Source organism: Mastigoproctus giganteus, chromosome 3 (assembly GCF_048544385.1).
Source record: "Mastigoproctus giganteus isolate SK-2022 chromosome 3, ASM4854438v1, whole genome shotgun sequence".
Taxonomy (NCBI): Eukaryota; Metazoa; Arthropoda; class Arachnida; order Uropygi; family Thelyphonidae; genus Mastigoproctus; species Mastigoproctus giganteus.
In genome coordinates this window covers 164,653,144-164,671,808 of record NC_143577.1, presented here as the reverse complement: position 1 = coordinate 164,671,808, position 18,665 = coordinate 164,653,144, and the positions used below count along the sequence as shown (strand labels likewise).

At 37.5% G+C, this 18,665-nt stretch overlaps 1 protein-coding gene across 1 annotated transcript in view; it reads right to left on the bottom strand.

Moving 5' to 3' along the window:
* Positions 1 to 18,665, bottom strand: part of LOC150088381 (phospholipid-transporting ATPase ABCA3-like) — a 286,503-nt gene that overhangs the window by 78,300 nt on the left and 189,538 nt on the right. Inside the window, exons 12-13 of the mRNA XM_090369476.1 lie at positions 15,275 to 15,485; positions 1,469 to 1,715 (exon numbers count right to left, since the gene is read on the bottom strand). Coding sequence (XP_090225602.1) covers positions 1,469 to 1,715; positions 15,275 to 15,485 — 458 coding nt within the window. The remainder of the gene's footprint in view (positions 1 to 1,468; positions 1,716 to 15,274; positions 15,486 to 18,665) is intronic.

Genomic DNA, 18,665 nt, shown 5'->3' with positions numbered 1-18,665 from the left:
TAAGGCAATTTCAACTTCTTTAGGAAAAGGTCCAATAATAAAAGTGTCAGAAGACATGGAGAGGCTGCCAGTGCTAATCAAGTAGTAGCTGAAGCATTTAAGCATTCAAGAGCTCATTGAAAAGGAGGGTTTATCTTCCCAACAAGTCTTTAACATGGATGCAACAGGCTTCTTCTGAAAAAGCATGTCCAGGCAAACATACATCACAAAGGAAGAGGCCTCTTTGCCTGGGCATAAGTCTATGTTTCAGAGGTGTTGGGTGCCAACACCTCTGAAAGTTTTTAAGCTTAAGCCAGTGCTGGTTTACCAATCAAACTCCAAGAGTGCAGCAGGTGATTGTCAAAAGCAGGTTAGGTCTTCTGGCAGTATAACAAGAAGGCCAGTGACAAGATCCCCCCCCCCTTTCAATGAATGGGGGAGGGACCTTGTCACCCTTGTCTGAAAATAAAGTATTTTGTCCTTCAGTCAGGAGCTATCTGGAGAAGAACCAATTTCCTTTAAAGGCACTACTACTGTTGGATAATTTTAAGTAAGAAAATGCAACTAGGCATAATATTTTTAAGAGTTATAATTATCTATATAATATCGGTGTAGATACACCACAGACAACTCTTAAAGGAAAAACTACGATAGTAGTGTAAAGGGCATCATTTCATCTGTATCTCATATTGTGCTCATCCTTCAATATATTTAATAAGTAACAATAGTGTTCTCTATTAGTAAAGTGTTACTTATTCAAGGTAGTGCAATACATGGTAACTCATTGTGAAGGATGAGCACAATATGAGATACAGATGAAACGATGCCCTTTACCCTACTATTGTAGTTTATCCTTTAAGAGTTGTCTATGGTGTATCTACATCGATATCATATAGATAATTATAACTCTTAAAAATATTATGCATTTAGTCTTACTTAAACATTATCATGTACACCTTTTGGAATCTTTCATATTGTGGAATTATCTTCACAACTGGTTGTCATATCACTGGACTCAGCACCGAACCCTGTGGTACTCTACTAATAACATTAGTCCATGTAGAGCAGTGTCCATTGATTACCACTCTCTGCCATCTCCCACTCAACCATCCCTTTATCCATTGCAGCAACTTGCCCTTAATATCATACCGCTTCAATTTGTACAGAATTGTGAACCTTTTCAGGAATTAGTTGGTTAACTTAAAACTCTATCTAGTCAGTTTAATATAAACTCTTTATGTAATACAATAAAGGCACACTTCATTAAAAATAAATAGGTTTGAAGTATATCAAATAAAAATACACTACAAAATAAACTGGTAATCAAGCTTTATCTCAGTAAAAGCAGTTAGGTTTGTGGAATATAGTTTTCACCTCCACCCCCAAATAAATTAAACCACCATTAACATTTTTGTCCTAATGTATATCAAAGCAAATCATTTTTCATATGTTATTTAAAAACAAAGAAATAACTTTTTTTTTTTCATACTTCAAAAAGACATCCTCCATTGTTGTAACTGTTATTCCACATGCTATGATGCCAAATTTCTCTTTAAACTCATCTAATTTTTGAAATAACTTCACAAAACTGGATGAAGGACCACTTAAGGAATAAGTTAATTCTTTATCAGTTGAACTTTCTAAAGTAGAATCTGGAATATGAGACTGCACTGAATGTGTTAATTCAGGAATATTGCAGTTTTCTCTTTTTACTATATGTAAATGATATCCTGCACCTGAAATAAAATATTATTTCATTAAGCTAAAATGGTATTATACATTGATTAAATATATTACTAAAAATTATAATACAAACATTCAGATCATTCTGAAATAATTTTTAACGTAAATACTACTAGCAAAAAATTATACTTTGTTATTACTTTATTAAAAATGTTTAATAATTTTCTTAAGAATTGTGTAAAAGTCATATATGAATAATTATCTCTTCAACAGTTCAGTGAACCTGAAAAAAAAAAACAGCATAAACAGAGTGCAAAAAGAGGTTTCACTGAAGTTCCAAGGATAACCAGGAAAACATAGTGGACACATTACAAAAACTAAAAACTAATTTAATTCAGAACAAAATGCCTGTCAAGTTCATCAGATATCACATTAAAGCAATTATTCAAGCCAATTTAACCCTACATCACCCCAACACCAACCTTAATAGGGTCGCAGAGCAACTGTTTGGACTCCTATTAGACCCCCAGGTTCATTTCACTCAGACAAGGTTCGTTGTGTGACTGCAATGCAACCCCTAATACAACAATAACTATAATAGCAGTTCTCATGCTGATCCGACTATGATAAACCCCATAACAATCCCAATCCTTAATAACACAAACTTCACTGGATATTTTATATTAGATAACAAAAGCTAACATGCTGCACCACACCTACAACTTATAATAAAATCCAAAGCACCACAAGGTTAAAATCACTGAAGGGGGTATGTAAATATGTATATAGTTTTCCCACTGGGCATACACAGGCTGTTATGCTGTAGAAAGGTTATAACAGTCCTTGTCCAGCTGATAACATTACAAAAAAAAAAAAAAAAAAAAATGTAATCCTTAAATTGTATTTACCTAAATATCCATATAGGTATTCACCATAATCCCTAACCATTGATTACAAATTGAATACAGACCGACCAACAAATCAGACCAGATGGTGCCCCAGCCTCCTATAAAGTGGCTCCTGGGCAACTTGCACATATTGCACCAACCTATCACTGATCACAGGTAAATATACAACCCCGGGGGCTCACATCTGGTGAGTATGGGCTTGGCACACCCAGGGTCCTGAGCTGGATATTGTCATTCTTCTTTTTCTTGGTGATTCCCTTTTGACTCTCTCTCTCTCTCTCTCTCTCTCTCTCTCTCTCTTTTGGAGTAATTCGGTAATATTTTTTTTTTGGCTGGTGCTGCATAAGCCTCAGGCTTCCTTGCACCATATAGCTAATAATAATAATACTTTTTTATATTTACTCTGATGCATACCTGTCGGGCTTTGGGTCTCAAAATTCACAGTTTGTAGCTAATAATAATCCAAAATTTAAAACTAAAGTTAGCTAAAAATTAACAATTACATTTTATAAAATTTAAATGATTTACTTGAATTATTAACATAGGACATCCCTAACTTAACATGAGTACTTACAAGGCAAAACTGTTATTGAGACTACAGAAATGGATATGCCCTTGGCATTCTTTTAGTATGTTATCTATCTGCTCAAAGCCCCCGAGGAAGTAGCAGAGAGACGGCCATGTGAAAGAAAGTGACGTTCCTATTTTATATTTTTATTAACTTGATCCCATGTTAATAGTTAACATGGAACTATAGGTGATCCAACAACTGCTAGTACAACTACAGCTATCCAGTTAGTTAGGCCTTAATTACCGATACTTCCCACCAAAAAAAAAAAAAAAAAAAAAAATTTTCACCACTGCATGCAAACCAAAATCTATTGGGATCTTGACCTAATATATCAATGCACATATTATGTTTAATTGTTCATCCTACAATAGCATTAACGCTGCATAAACACAGCATTGTTCGCAACGGAAAATTTAAGAAATATAGAACAATGGCTTAAAAGTAGTGTTTAAAAAAAATATATATATATACATACTATATTACAAAAATCAAATACTATTTTTTTAAATGGAAATCCAAGCATGAAAGGTATTAGAACTTATAGTACTTAGTATGGGTGGGTTAAAGGTTGAGAAGATGAAAGAAGATGCTTGTTGACATTAGACTTGAATTTCTGTAGATTATTGAGGCAAAATGAAGGGAGGCTGTTCCAGAAATAGGAAGTTGGAACAATAAATGAAGAAAAAGAAAAGTTGGTTCTGTGAATTTCAAATTGTACAGTAAGAGGATGCTAATTGGTTGTGGCATGTTTGGACAGGTTTGCAAGAGAGAGAGAGAGAGAGAGAGTGGGAATTATTGAAACCAATTTGGAAGAACAGTGCCCATGGAAGTACCAAAAAAAAAAAGGCATACAGCAGAAACAGAACATCTATGAGACAGAGTGGAAAGACTGTTAGAGATGGGTCATTCATTAACCTAACCTAACACTCTCTTCTGAATGGGGTCTAGAAGCCTGAGAAGGTTTTGAGGACACAGTCCCAGATGTGGGAACAACATTCAACGGTAGGGCAGATTTGAGATTTGTAGAGTGTGAGTAGCTGTTTGGAAGAAAAATAATGCCAAGAAGAAAGAGAAGACCTAGTTTTTTATACGTAGGAGGCCAAGAGGGATTAGAAGACAGGGTAAGTAACAGCAATATAGTGCAAGAAAGCCATCAACTTCTGCTGCGCTAGTTGGAATGGGAAAAAAAAAAACAACACCCAGTGGACGAAAGAGGTGAAACTTGGGGAACACCAACATTAGGGGAAAAGTTAGAAGACAGAGAGCCATCTACCACGTTGTTGTTAGATTTGTTGGTGCATCAGCATTGTTGGCTATAATGCACTAATTACTGTCTAATATCTTCTTTCTTTGTCTTACAAGTGGTTTATGGTTTAGATAATGTGATATTTATTTATAAATTTTAGAAAGAGAAAAATGTCATCCATGTCTTCGCGATCTCCAAGAACATTGTAATGATAACTCATTGCATTTATGAAAATGAGAGGAGAAAGCAGTTTTCCATTTTTAGATGTAGTGGGCATTCTATGATTATATGTTTTACTGTTAATGAGCATAAGCAGTTACTGAATTGTGGAGGGTTATCGTTCATTAGTAGGTAGCAGTGAGTTACGAATGTATGAGCGATGTGTAATCTGGCTAGTATGATTTCTTCCTTTCTGTTTCGTTTCAGGCTGGATTGCCACTGTTTGGGTTCTGTCTTGATCTCAAGTAGTTTATTATTTGTTTGATCTCTCCACATGCATGTCCACCGTTCTTTATATGTCTGTTTGATAATGGATTTATGATCAGTATAAGGAGTCCCAAAATTAGATGGCATCTCCTTTGTAGCAATTTTAGCAGCTAAATCTGCCTGTTCATTTCCTGGGATTCCATGTCTGGGGATCCAACAAAATATTACGAGCTGTCCATGTCTATGAAGTTCTAACATTTTCCAAATTTTATGTATCAGAGGACAACTAGGGAAGGATTCACCCTGTAGAGCATTAACAGCACTTAACGAGTCCATATATATGATGGATTGAGCATATGAGGCTTCTTTTATATTCTCTAGGACTAGTAGAATACCATATAACTCTGAGGTATAAGTATTGCATTCTGATGGGAGCTGTCTGAAGATGGTGGAATTTGGTAGTACTACAGCTGTACCAATTTTACTACCAGTCTTGGATCCATCTGTGTATATTTGAAAAAACACTTCTAAACTCAGTGGAGTGAGCCATATGTATTTGCCTAATGTTGATATCTGGAAGGTTATTCTTTTCCCATTGTTGAAAATGTCTATCAATATGTATCTGAGGCATTTGCCATGGCTAGGTTTCCATGCTAATATCCTGAAGAGTGTTAGTAAATTCAGATCCCAGTTTCTCATTAGAGCTTGAAGCCTAATGCCAGATGGTACGCATTATAGCCTTAGTCGCTAATGCGCCAATAAAACCCAAGCAACAAATGCCAGATGGTTGTTGAGCCAGGGTTTACGTTTGTAGAGGTATCTCATTTTGGCATGAAGAGATATTGCCATATGGGATGATGTGGGAGAGTGCTGATTTTGGCTGCATAATTTGGTAGCAGAACTTGTTTCCGAAGGTGTAGTGGCGGTGATTTAGTTTTCTAAGACAACTTGTACAAATACATTTTATATGTTCTAGGAAGTTTAATTTTTTATCAAGTATTACACCAAGAAATCTAACACTGTGCTGGAAAGTAATACGATGAAAATCTAACTGAAGGTCTGGATCAGGATGTAAAGAACGTTTGCGACAGACATGTACGGCAGTTGTTTTTGGTTTAGAAAGTCGATATCCATTGTTTTTGGCCCAAGAGACTATTTTGTTAATGGTGCCTTGTAGTTCTCTTTCAGTTAATCGCACATTTTGAGATTGACATGAGATGGCAAGATCGTCAGCATATAGGTATGCATCAACTGTATCAGGCATACACTTGGTTATAACATCAATTCTAATGGCAAAGAGTGTAGCACTTAACACTAAGCCTTGGGGAACCCACTCTTCTTGTACATATGCTGAGACAATGAAGAATGGAATCAGACCTGAAACAATATTGCCTAGAAAGTTATTAATGAATTTCAGCAGATGACCCCAAAATCCAGATTTATGTAAGTGCCGAATAATCCCATATCGCCAAGTTGTATTGAAGGCTTTGTCAATGCATATTATGACTAGGTGCTCATTTCTGAGGAAAGCATTCCGGATATTTGTTTCTGCTTTGATAATGAGATCAAGCTTAGATCTTCTCCAGAAACCACGCTGGTTTGGACCTAGAATGTTTTCTTTCTAGAAACCATGCCAGTCTAGCGTTCCAATGTTTCTCTCAGACAACTGGTTAGAGAAATAGGACGGTAATTCCTGGGATCCGTGTGGTCTTTTCCTGGTTTCGGGAAGGCTAACACATAAGAATGGCTCCAGCTAGCAGGGTAATACTCCTCTAAGAAAATTCTGTTACACAGTTATAAGAGGGCAGTTAACAAATCCTCACTTAAATGATAGATCATGGTGTAATAAATTCCATCAGGACCTGGAACACTGCTCTTCACTCGTGCAAGTGCATTACGCAATTCAAACATGGTCAGAGGCATGAATGTGGGACGGCAGTATTAAAATTTAGTTTGTATTTTTCTGTCTAGGATGTTAACAATTGAAATATTGGTTCATATGTGGCAAAAACTGAGTGTTTCAAATGAAGTACCTAAGGTATTGGCAATTTTTATCAATTTTTACAGGTTCAGAAATTTCCTTCCCTTTTACAAGAATAGGAGAAGTTGTTTGTGAGTATTTACCATTAATTCGTTTGATTATCTTCCAGATTATAGAAGTACCTGTGGATCTGTTTATGGTGGATTCGTTTTTACTCTGATTCGTTTTTACTCTCTCATCTTATATGACGAGCTTTAGCTCTGGCTTTCTTAAACTGTAGGAGGTTGGCTGTGGTTGGATGTTTTCGAAACAGATTCCAGTATTTATTCCTTTCTTTTTTAGCATTGTTGCATGCTTCATTCCACCACATTTTTTGATGAAGCCAGATTTTGGATGATGATTTTGGAATAGTAGACTCGAATGCTTTCATTATTTTTTGTGTAATATAGCTAACTGCAGAATCAATTATGAGGGTTGCAATGACAGAATTATCTATTTGAACTATTTCGTGGTATTTATTCCAGTTAGCCTTGTCAAATTTCCAGATTGTCCTATTGTCACTCTGGGGAGGAGAACTTGGACTGAAAATACAGATTATAGGAAAGTGATCGCTACCACAAGGGTTATCAGTGACAGTCCAGTCTATGACAGGAAATATTGTTGGAGAGCATATTGAAAGATCAATAGCTGAACTTGAGCCAGATGGTGAATGTACATATTTGTGATCACCAGTGTTTAGAAAAGTTAGATTATGTTTATCTAAAAATTTTTCTATTATCTATCCTCTAGAGTCAAGGTGTTAAGAATCCCATAGGGGGTAATGGCCATTCCAATCACCCATAATACAAAAGGGAGCAGGTATTTGCTTACTATATCATCTAAATCAGTAAGGGTGTATGTATGGTTTGGTGACAGATACAACAAAACTAATGTTACTGTTATACCAATGGTGACACAAACTGCAACTGCCTCTAAAGATGTTTGCATGGGAACAGGTCTAGAGGGAACTACAGAGTTCACTATGACTGCTGCTACTCATCCATGAGCTGAATTAGAGGAACTTCTATCTTTTCTATATATAGTATAATGTTTAATTGTCATAAATATTTTTGAGATTGGTTTCTTGAATGTATACTACAACAGGCTTATATTCAGATAGGAGATCATAAAAGTCATCTAAGTTAGCATGAAGCCTACAACAATTCCATTGAATAACTGTACCCATTGTTTGGTTTTAACTGGTGTCTGCTAACTTTCGTGAGATAGTTTGCTTATGCCTGTCTAATTTTGCTTTTTCCTTCTCTGAGAAAACTAGTCTGCCTATGTCAATGTCATCTTCTGGATGAATTTCAAGAACTGTATCGTCTTTGCCTGCTTTCTCATCGATGTCCATGGTATCAGATCTGAATTTGTATCTATCAGTTCTTGCAGAACTATTGATTTGTTCTTTCAGTTGCTAATTGGTATTCTTATCTGGAGGTATTGTTACCAGTGTATTTACTTCTTGAATTGCGTATGTGGAGGGAGATTGTTCCTTTTATGAAGAAAGTACTGATTTCGCCCAACCAGATATAGAAATATTTGGAGGGACGGAGCAGTCAGTTTGAGTTGATACTGAGTGTAGTTGTTGAGTAAATAACTTGTAAGTAGATTATTTAGTTAGAATTGCAAAGTGTTTCTTTGCTTCTTGATATGACACCTTATGCTTTATTTTATATTTCTGAATGTTCTATTCTCGTTTCCATTGCTCGTTGTCCTTAGAGAAGGCAGAATGATTACCATGACGGTTGGACGGTTTTGAGTTTCATTGTTACAGTCAGTATGTGTGTTCTTTTGAACCACAAGTGACTACACCTCTGCACACAGTTTGCGAATGACTAAATTTTTAGCATGTGAAGCACCGTACTGAATTGGGAATGTATGGTTGAACATGGCATCTGAAGTATCCAGCTTTTATAGTTGTGGGGAGGATTGGTGTTTTAAACATCAGTATGCCTGTCTGAGTAGGGACAGGCTCTCCATCTTTTTTGATAAAAATTCTTTTTGCACGGACTACATTTTGGTTGTTTGGTTCATCTTCTGATACATTTAGGAGATCCCATTCTGATATTACCCCTTTAGAGGAGTTCAAGGTAGCATGTGGGGTAACCTTTGTGGGAATTCCACCAAAGGTAGAAATTTTCAAGGGTCTCTCAGCATGTCTGTGTTCATTCAACTCCACTAACAAATCTCCAGATCTTAGTTGGCAAACCATTTTTGGAGAGCCAGCCACATTTTTGAGACATTTCTGAATCAAAAATGGAGATAGCTTACTCAGTGGTTGCTTGGTGGAGGAATGTAATATTGAAAACAGAGGAGCAGAATAATTCATCCCTTCTTTTTTTGTCTCTTGCATGGGATGTGTTTAAGTCTTCATAGTAGTACTAGTGGCATGTGATGCAAGAAAGCAAGTGTATGAGCTTATGCAGCATCAGCCAAAAAAAAAAAAAAAAAACACACAATTCCCTCCAAATGTCTGTCCAGTTCCTCCTTAAATTTATTAAACCTATCAACTTCCACAACGACAGATGGAAGTTTGTTCCAGCAATTAACCACCCGCTGGTTAAAGGAAAATTTCCGCACATCTATTCTACATCTGTCTTTTCTTAATTTGAATTTATGCCCCCTTAGGTTTAGAATTCAGCGTGCTCAACCCATTCAAGGCCTTATACACCTCAATCAGATCACCACGCAGGTGTCTAGTCTCCAGGCACTGCAATTTGAGGAACTTAAGCCTCTCTTGATAAGAGGATCCCATCATTCCCCCACCAATCTTGTTGCCCTTCTCTGTACACGCTCAAGCAAATCTACATCCTTCCTAAAATGAAGCTTCCAGACCTGTACGCAGTACTCCAGGCGTGACCTGACCATTGCCTTATACAGAGGGACAATTACCTCCTTCTCCCTGCTAGCAAAATTCCTGTATATCATTGACAAAACCCCATAACCTGCTCTGGCAGCCTGTCTGCATTGCTCAGAAAACTTAATATCTGACTGCACAATTACTCCCAGGTCTTTTTCATTTTCTACCACCCTAAGTGTAGAACCACACAGTTGGTACGTTCCTCTGGCGTTACTTCTACCCATATGCAGTACTTTGCATTTGTCAAGGTTAAACTTCAGTTGCCACTTCTCAGCCCATCTTCCCAAATTTTCTAGATCCTGTTGCAGTAGCATACTGTCATTAATAACCCTGCTAACCTTTGTATCATCTGCAAACTTCGACACTAAGCCTGATATACCTTCATCAATATCATTGATAAATATACAAAACAACAGTGGACCCAACACCGAACCCTGTGGGACTCCACTAATATCATTAGTCCATGAAGAGTAGTGCCCATTAATTACCATCCTCTGTCTTCTCCCACTCAATCATCCTTTTATCCATTGTAGCAACTTTCCCTTAATGCCATGCACAACAGTGTCAAAAGCTTTCTGAAATCCAAGTATATGATATCCAAATTATTTTTTCATCCAGTTCCTTTGTAACCACATCATAATATCCTATCAAATTTGTCAGACAAGACTTTCTCTTAAGAAACCCATGCTGTGTCTGAATTATTGCTGCAGTCTTGTGTAGATGATCCTGCAATGCATCTTTAACCAGTGACTCGATTATTTTAATCAGAACAGAAGTTAAAATAACTGGTCTGTAATTACTCATGTCACCTTTCAATCCCCCTTTGTGAATTGAGGATACATTTGCACATCTCCAGTCCATGGGAACCTCCCCTGAGTCCAAGGATGCTCTCATAATTATGTCTAAGGGTTTGCTTAGTTTCTTTACTGCCTCCTTTAATATAACTGGATAGATTCCATCCACCCCAGGTGCCTTTCTTATGTTTAACTTCAACAATTTCTCCTCCACTTTACTCTCACTTATTACAAAATCATTATGTACCCTGCTACAATTTTATAACCTTCTGGCATTTTCAATCCTTAATAACTCCTCGTGTGAATGCAGATGCAAAATACTCATTGTTTGTTTGTTTGCTATCTGAGCACGATCATCAACGGTCGAACCATCGATATCAAGTAAACCAATCTGATTCATCCCCTTCCTTTTAGAGTTTATATAAGTAAAGAAATCCTTGCTGTTTTTCTTAGCATCCTTTGCCAAATATTTCTCCTAATCTGCCTTTGCCTGCCTAACCTCCTCTGTGACTTGATTACAGACTAGCTTATATCTGCCATAGGCTTCTGTGTTGCCTTATAATTTATATTCATCCCGTGCATTTTTCTCCTCTGCCATGAGTCTCATTAGTTCATTTGACAACCATTTAGGCCTAAACCTTGAACAATATTTCTTTATAGGTATGAAACGTTTAGTAGCTTCCCCGATTAATTCCTTGAATGCTTCCCACTTAGAATTTGCTGTTGGTAACATCATCAGTTGATCCCATTGTACGAATTTGAAATATGAGAATCATGTAAAAAAATCTTCAACTAGAGATGAAGTAGTAAGTATTTTGTACAAATAAATCATATGACATGCTGAAAACTGCATAAAATAGACCCAGGGGCTCATATCTGGTGAGTATGGGCTTGGCACACCCAGAGTCCTGTGCTGGATATCATTATTCTTCTGTTCCTTAGTGATTCCCTTCTACTTCTCTCTCACTCTCAGGGTGACTCAGAGATATTTTTTTTGGCTGGTGCAGAAAAATCCCAGGCTTCCTTGCACCATATGTCTAATAATAATAATAATAATAATAAGAAGAAGAAGAAGAAGAAAATGACAACTTCAGCAGAAGATAGAAGAATTAAGAGTTATGATAGGTCAATTGACCCAGTACCAACGGGGCAATAGGAGTAAGAAATTGATTGGAAAAGTGAAGAGCATCTTCAAGAGAGACAGCGTCCACAGCATATGTGAGACAAAAAAATCAGAGAATAGGACAGTACTTGGACACCCTGAAGCAGAACCTCCTCACACTCAGCAAGAGACTACGCCGATACAAAAAGAGCTCCCACAGGGAAATAAACAACCGAATCTTTGATGAGGACCAGAGGCTTCTACAGGAGTCTCGAAGAAGACGGGAAAGAAGTGAACAGACCACCCGAGCAGAGGACGATTAAGGAGTCGTTATGTCTTACTTCCCTGCTCCAACATATGGAGCAGGGAAGTAAGACATAACAGCCAAGCTCCCTGGATAGAACTAGAATACAAGAAAACCAAGGACATACAAAAGATGAGAGAGTGGGAGATTTGGGAAGAAGTAAAACAGATGATCAAGAACTCTCACAACTGGGGAACTCTAGGAATAGATAACGTCCACAACTACTGGCACAAGAAGCTCACTTGCACATGCAAACACCTGGCAGAGCAGTTCACCAGAATGATAAGGCACTCAGAGACAATCCCGAAGTTTCTCACTCATGGAATCACATATCTGAAGCCTAAAGACGAAGATACAAAAAACCAGGTGAAATACAGGCCAATCACCTGCCTCCCAACAATGTACAAGATCATGACCAGTTGCATAACCAGAAAGATATCAGGCCACTTGGAGAGTCAGAACATAATGGCCAAACAGCAGAAAGGATGCAAGTAGCAATTAACCATAGATGCCATTTTTTTTTTTTTTTTATGGTAGTTGTTGGCGCATCGGCTTCTGTGGCCATAATGCACCTCCCAAGGTTTTTGCAGTACTTTGATCCAAGCCCGAGGCGGGATTTGAACCCGCGACTTTTGGGTTGCTAGGCAGGTACTTTACCCACCCGGCTAGCCCGGTCGGCAATATATAGATGCCATGGTTATAGAGCAAGTCTACAAGAATCACCACAATATGTACACAGCCTACACTGATTGCCGCAAGGCCTTTGACTCCGTGCCTCATAGCTGGCTAATAGAGGCGCTGAACATCTACAAAGTCAATCCAATAGTGACAAACTTCCTAGGAGAAACAATGGCAAAATGGGGTACCACCATTAATGTGGAGAACATCACAACCAGGCCAATCCCCATCAAGAGAGAGAGGAATCTTTCAGGGAAATGCCCTGAGTCCACTATGGTTCTGTCTAGCACTTAACCTGCTATCTACCATGCACAACAGCAGCAAGTACAGATATAACCTCAAAGGAGCAAGGAAGAACCCGTGCACCTTCACCCACTTGATGTACACGGATGACATCAAGCTCTACGTCGCAACCGAGAAACAACTCCAGCAACTACTCAGGATCACCAAAGAATTCAGCAATGATATTAGGATGGAATTTGATCTAGACAAATGCAAGATCCACATTTTGCACCAGGAAAAATTAGTCAACCAAAACTACCAGCTGCAGACTGGTAAAGAAATTGAAGCCATGGCAGAGGCCTACAAGTACTTGAGGATAATGCAGGCTTAGTAGTTACAGCATAAGGAAATTAAGGCCTGCCTGACCGAAAAATACCATCAGAGACTCAGAAGCCTGCTGAAAGCAAAGCTGAATGGAGGAAACACTGTTAAAACCATAAACACCTATGCAATCCCAGTGCTAACATACTCCTTTGGGAGTATGATTGGACTCATAGATTGGACTAACACTGAGCTGGAGGATATCATGAGAAAGACAAGAACAATGATGACCAAGAGCTGCCAACACCACCCGAAGTCAGCTGTGGAGAGACTAACAATTGCTTGGAATGAAGGAGGCTGATAGACCTCATCGAGCAACAAACACAGTGATTGCTAACCTGAAGGATTACTTCCAGAAACACACAGCAGCACTCCACCAGGCCATAAGGAAGATAGAAAAGCAGTATACTCTACTCAACCTAAGTGAGGAGGCACAAACAAAGCTAGAAATATGGGCAGAGAAGACACTCCATGGCAGACACTACAATGATCTCCATCAAGATCACATAGATAAAATTGCTTCCAATGCATGGCTCATGAGCGGGACACTAGATAAAATTGCTTCCAATGCATGGCTCATGAGCGGGACACTCTTCCCCGAGAGTGAAGGACTCATGCTCGCCATCAAAGACCAGGTAATCAACACCAGAAACTATAAAAAATACATCGTCAAGAAGTTCCAGAGTATCCAATGACACATGTCGACGATGCCACCTGGCCTCAGAAACGATCCAACAAATCACTCTGGAATGTAAGGTGATCACCCAGACTGAGTACACTCATAGACATGACCAGGTAGCCAGGATAATATATCAGAAGCTAGAAAGGAAATACCGGTTGATCAAAGAAAGTGTACCATACTACAAGTACGAACCCAAGGCAGCACTAGAGACCCCAACCCATATGCTATACTGGGGCCACGCCATAATAACGGATAAGGCAATCCCACACAACAGACCGGACATAACCCTTGTGGACAAGAAGGAAAAGGCTACCTATCTGATTGACATAGCGGTACCCAACACTAGGAACCTGCAAAAAACCCATGGGGAAAAAAAATCAGGAAAGACATAAACCTAAGATTGCAGAGATGCGGCATATGCAGCAAGTTATGACCATCCTGATCATCATGTCAATCACAGGTATGGTGCCAAAGACCCTACATAACAGCCTAACAGCAATAGATCTCCCAGCAAACACCTACAAGGAAATCCAGAAAGTCATAATTCTGAACACCTGTAGGATAGTCAGAGTTCCTTGACCAACAGTAACACCAGACATAACAACCACCACCCTGTGTACTTGATAGCAATACGTGTCACAAGGTGGAACCCCTAATCAGGGAGAAATAATATAATAAAAAAATGATTATGCGATGTTACAAGCAATAGGGTTATGCGGAAAAAAACAAGACATTTATAAACCATTCAGCATGATGCAAAAGCAAGTTAATATTCCAGGATGATGAATTATGCTTTTAGGTGACAATTTCACATGCATAGGAAGATACCATGAAACAAACTTTAATGCTGCAATTTTTGTGGCTGCTACTGTATCTCTCTCTCTTTTTTTTTTTGTAGTTGTTGGCGCATAGGCTTCTGTGGCCATAATGCACCTCCCAAGGTTTTTGCAGTACTTTGATCCAAGCCCGAGGCAGGAATCGAACTTTTGTTTAGGGATTTATTAGGCACATTGGCATCTGTGGCCATAGTGCACCACTCCCTATATATAAATATGCACATATTCATTTAAGATAGAAGGCAGTAATAAACTTTTAGCTAAAAAGCTGAATGGCTACGTATATGTACCTTGATTCAAAAACATGTGCATCTGCTCCAAGGAAAAACTTATTAAAATTAATAAAGAAATTATACACAAATATTAAAAAAAACATACTGATTATAACTAGAATGCAATGAATGCACATTGTCAGGGATTAGCACCAGTCAATATATATATATCTAAACTGGAACACTGAGATCAATGCATTTGAAAGAATCGCATCAATCAATCAATGTTTTTGCCCATCCCTAGTATGGACTAGAACCCGGTTTTGTGCATGAAATAAAAATTTCACTAAATTTTATAAGAACTCACCAAACTTTCTTTTCAAAAACATGGGAGATCCACAACACTGCAACACTCCTTCACACATAATAGCAATACAATCTCCAAGTACATCAGCTTCTTCCATAAAGTGAGTAGTTAAAAGAATAGTTTTCTCATGACGGACAGTCAGTAACATATCCCAAATTATGCGCCTTGCTTCAGGGTCCATACCAGACGTGGGTTCATCTAATATCAAAATCTAAATAGAAGGAATGTATATAATTTCTACAGTGATTCTACATATAAGAAGAGAACACTTGAATTATGAAATGCCTATTTAATATTTGCAGAACTGCATCTAAAACAATTACATTAATAAAGAAGAAATCTTTATTGAAGCAATCTCTAAAATTAAAACTTTGTCTTGTGACATGAATTTTTAATAACATGAACAATGTAATTAATATCTCCCACCCCATTTATACTTTACTGAACTATGAGGTAAGAAAATTTAGTTTTGAGTAGTATTAATATTGAATTTATATTTGACATAACCTCTGTATTAATTGAAGTCATGCACTGTAATGCCCAATAACTCGGGATAGCCCAAATGGGTTAATTATTCCCATGTATTTCCTAATAAAAAATTAATAAAAACACAAAAAAACTATATAATGAGTATTCACATGATGCATACTTTAATCTGTAAAATATAAAAAGTTGATGTTATGGCACATTTTCTGGAAAAAAAATGTTCTGTGAAGGGGTTAATACATTAATCCAAGAAAAGCAGTGCCCATTAATAAACATGCTCTCTCTCTCTCTCTCTCTCTCTCTCTCTCTCTCTCTCTCTCTCTCTCTCTCTCTCTCTCTCTCTCTCTCTTCAGCCACTCAACAATCCTTAGCCATACCAGTAATTATTTTGCCCCTAATGCGCCATACTGACAGTCTTTAATGTTGAAATGGTGTCAAAAGCTTTACCGAAATCAATAATCCAAGAAGAGCAGTGTGGCACATTACAAAGTGTATAATGTCAAAATTATATTTTGTATCCAGCTCCTTTGTTGCTGCATCACTAATCTGATTGTTCACATAAGATCTTCCATTAACAAATCTATGCTGCGACTGCCATATAACTGCATTCCTGTCAAAATGATCATGCATCATTTCTTTTACCAATGACTCCAATCATATTAATGAACACTAAATGTTTGAGGAATGACAATGAAATTAACAACAAACAACAACAAAAAAAATCTTTAAAATAAGAGTATTGCATTCTGTGTGGGGTGTTTTCAATTTATACTACTGAAAAGATAAACTGGTTGGCTTAGAACCAACAGGTATATACAAAATATACAGGGTGTAAATGCAGAGTTTGGATATTATAGTTAATAGTTAATTAACTGAACAATAAATGTAAATTAAACTGTATTTTATAGCTGAATTTTGTAATCAGAGATGGCATTATTCAGTAAAAACTGCTTTCCATACAGAATTTCATAAAATTTTGAAAACCTGCTTGTTTATTAATTTTTGATGAAGTTTTTTTAATCATGGATTAGTGTTATGTGATTACTGAAAATTCAATCTTCTGAATTGGCTTTATAATTCCCGCTCTCTCTCTTTCAAAACAGTCCGAATACGTGCAGCTGGCAGCCAACATCCATTTACTGTCCAACTTCAAACTCACAGAACCAACTTTTCCTCTTCCTCGTTTATTCATTCAACTGCCGTTTTCTGGAACAACCTTCCTTCATACATATTTCCCGAAAACTACAGTCTACAGAAGTTCAAGTCTAATGTCAACAAATATCTTCTTTCGTCTTCATGCTACTTAGTACCAAACATGGTACTAAGTACTATAGGTTCTTATACCGCTCATGTTTGGGGTTTTCATAAAAAAAAAAAAAAAAAAAAAAACTGATCATGTTACCAACAGCAAATTCTAAATGGGAAGCTGTTGTTGTTGTTTAGTTTTTAGGAGCATAAGCAACTAAGGCCACATTGCTCCGGATATTCGGTGATCATTCCCTGACCTTTCCGCATCCTCTGTATTTGATGGTCACGGGCTCAAACCCCGATCTAATCAAGAGGTGTGTGCTACGCACTGCTGATCCTGCCCACCTGGCTACAGAGACACCTAAATAGGAAGCATTCAATGAATTAACCTTGGAAGTTACTAGGCTTTCATACCAACTAAGAAATACTGTTCAAGATTTAGACCCAAATGGATGTCAGATGAACTAATGAGACTCATGGCAGAGAAGCAAAATGCATGGGATGCATATAAATTATTAAGCAAAACATAAGCCTATGGTAGATATCAACTAGTCTTTAATCAAGTCACAAAGGAGGTTAGGGAAGTGAAGGCAGATTACAAGAAATCTTTGGCAGAGGATGCAAAGAAAAACAGCAAAGACTTCTTTACTTATATAAACTCTAGAAGGAATGGGGTGAATCAGATGGGTCCACTTGATACCGATGGTTTGACTGTTTATGATGCTGCTCAGATAGCTGACAAACTAAATGAGTATTTTGCATCTACATTCACATATGAGGAATTCTCTAGGGAAGTGGAGAACAGAAGTTTATTAAACTCTAACAGGGAGCTAAAACTGACAAAGTTGATGGAGAAATTTGAAGTTGAAGAAAAACATAAGAAATATGGGATCTATCCAGTTATATTAAAAGAAGCAGCAAAGGAAGTAAGCAAACTGTTAGCCATCATTATGAGAGCACTGGACTCAGGTGAGATCCCATGGACTGGAGATGTGCAAATGTATCTCCAGTTCATAAAGGGTGATCAAAGGGTGACAAGGGTAATTATAGACCTGTTAGTTTAACTTCTGTTCCGGGGAAGATAATGGACTCACTGGTTAAAGGAAACATTGCAGGATCATCTAGACAAGACTGCAGTAATAATTCAGACACAGCATGACTTTGTTAAGGGGAAGTCTTGTTGGACCAATTTGATTGGATATTATGATGTGGTCACAGTGGAACTGGATGGAAAAAATAATTTTGATATCATATACAGTCGATTCTGGTTATTTGGAACACATCGGGAGTAGTGCATTTTGGCCCGATTAAGAGGCTGCCCCAATTATCCAAAGTTTCACATTAAAAAAGTTAAAAATGTAATGGACTCCCGCTTTACAATTGGTTCACTGTACAGTAAAATCACATTACGATGGAGTCAACATAGTAAAGTACCATTCACTATACGATGTGGAGTAAGCGCCGGTCATTCTGATCACCTTCGTGAATGGAATTTTAATTCTATTAAACAGCGATTCTAATTAGCGAAAATAAGAGGAATATAATCCACAGGCTATAAAAGTAAAGATATATTAAGCACAAATTTACCCTTTATTACCTTACCAACTAAAAAATTAAATGATAAGCGAAAATCGCAAGAAAATATGTGATAATCAGA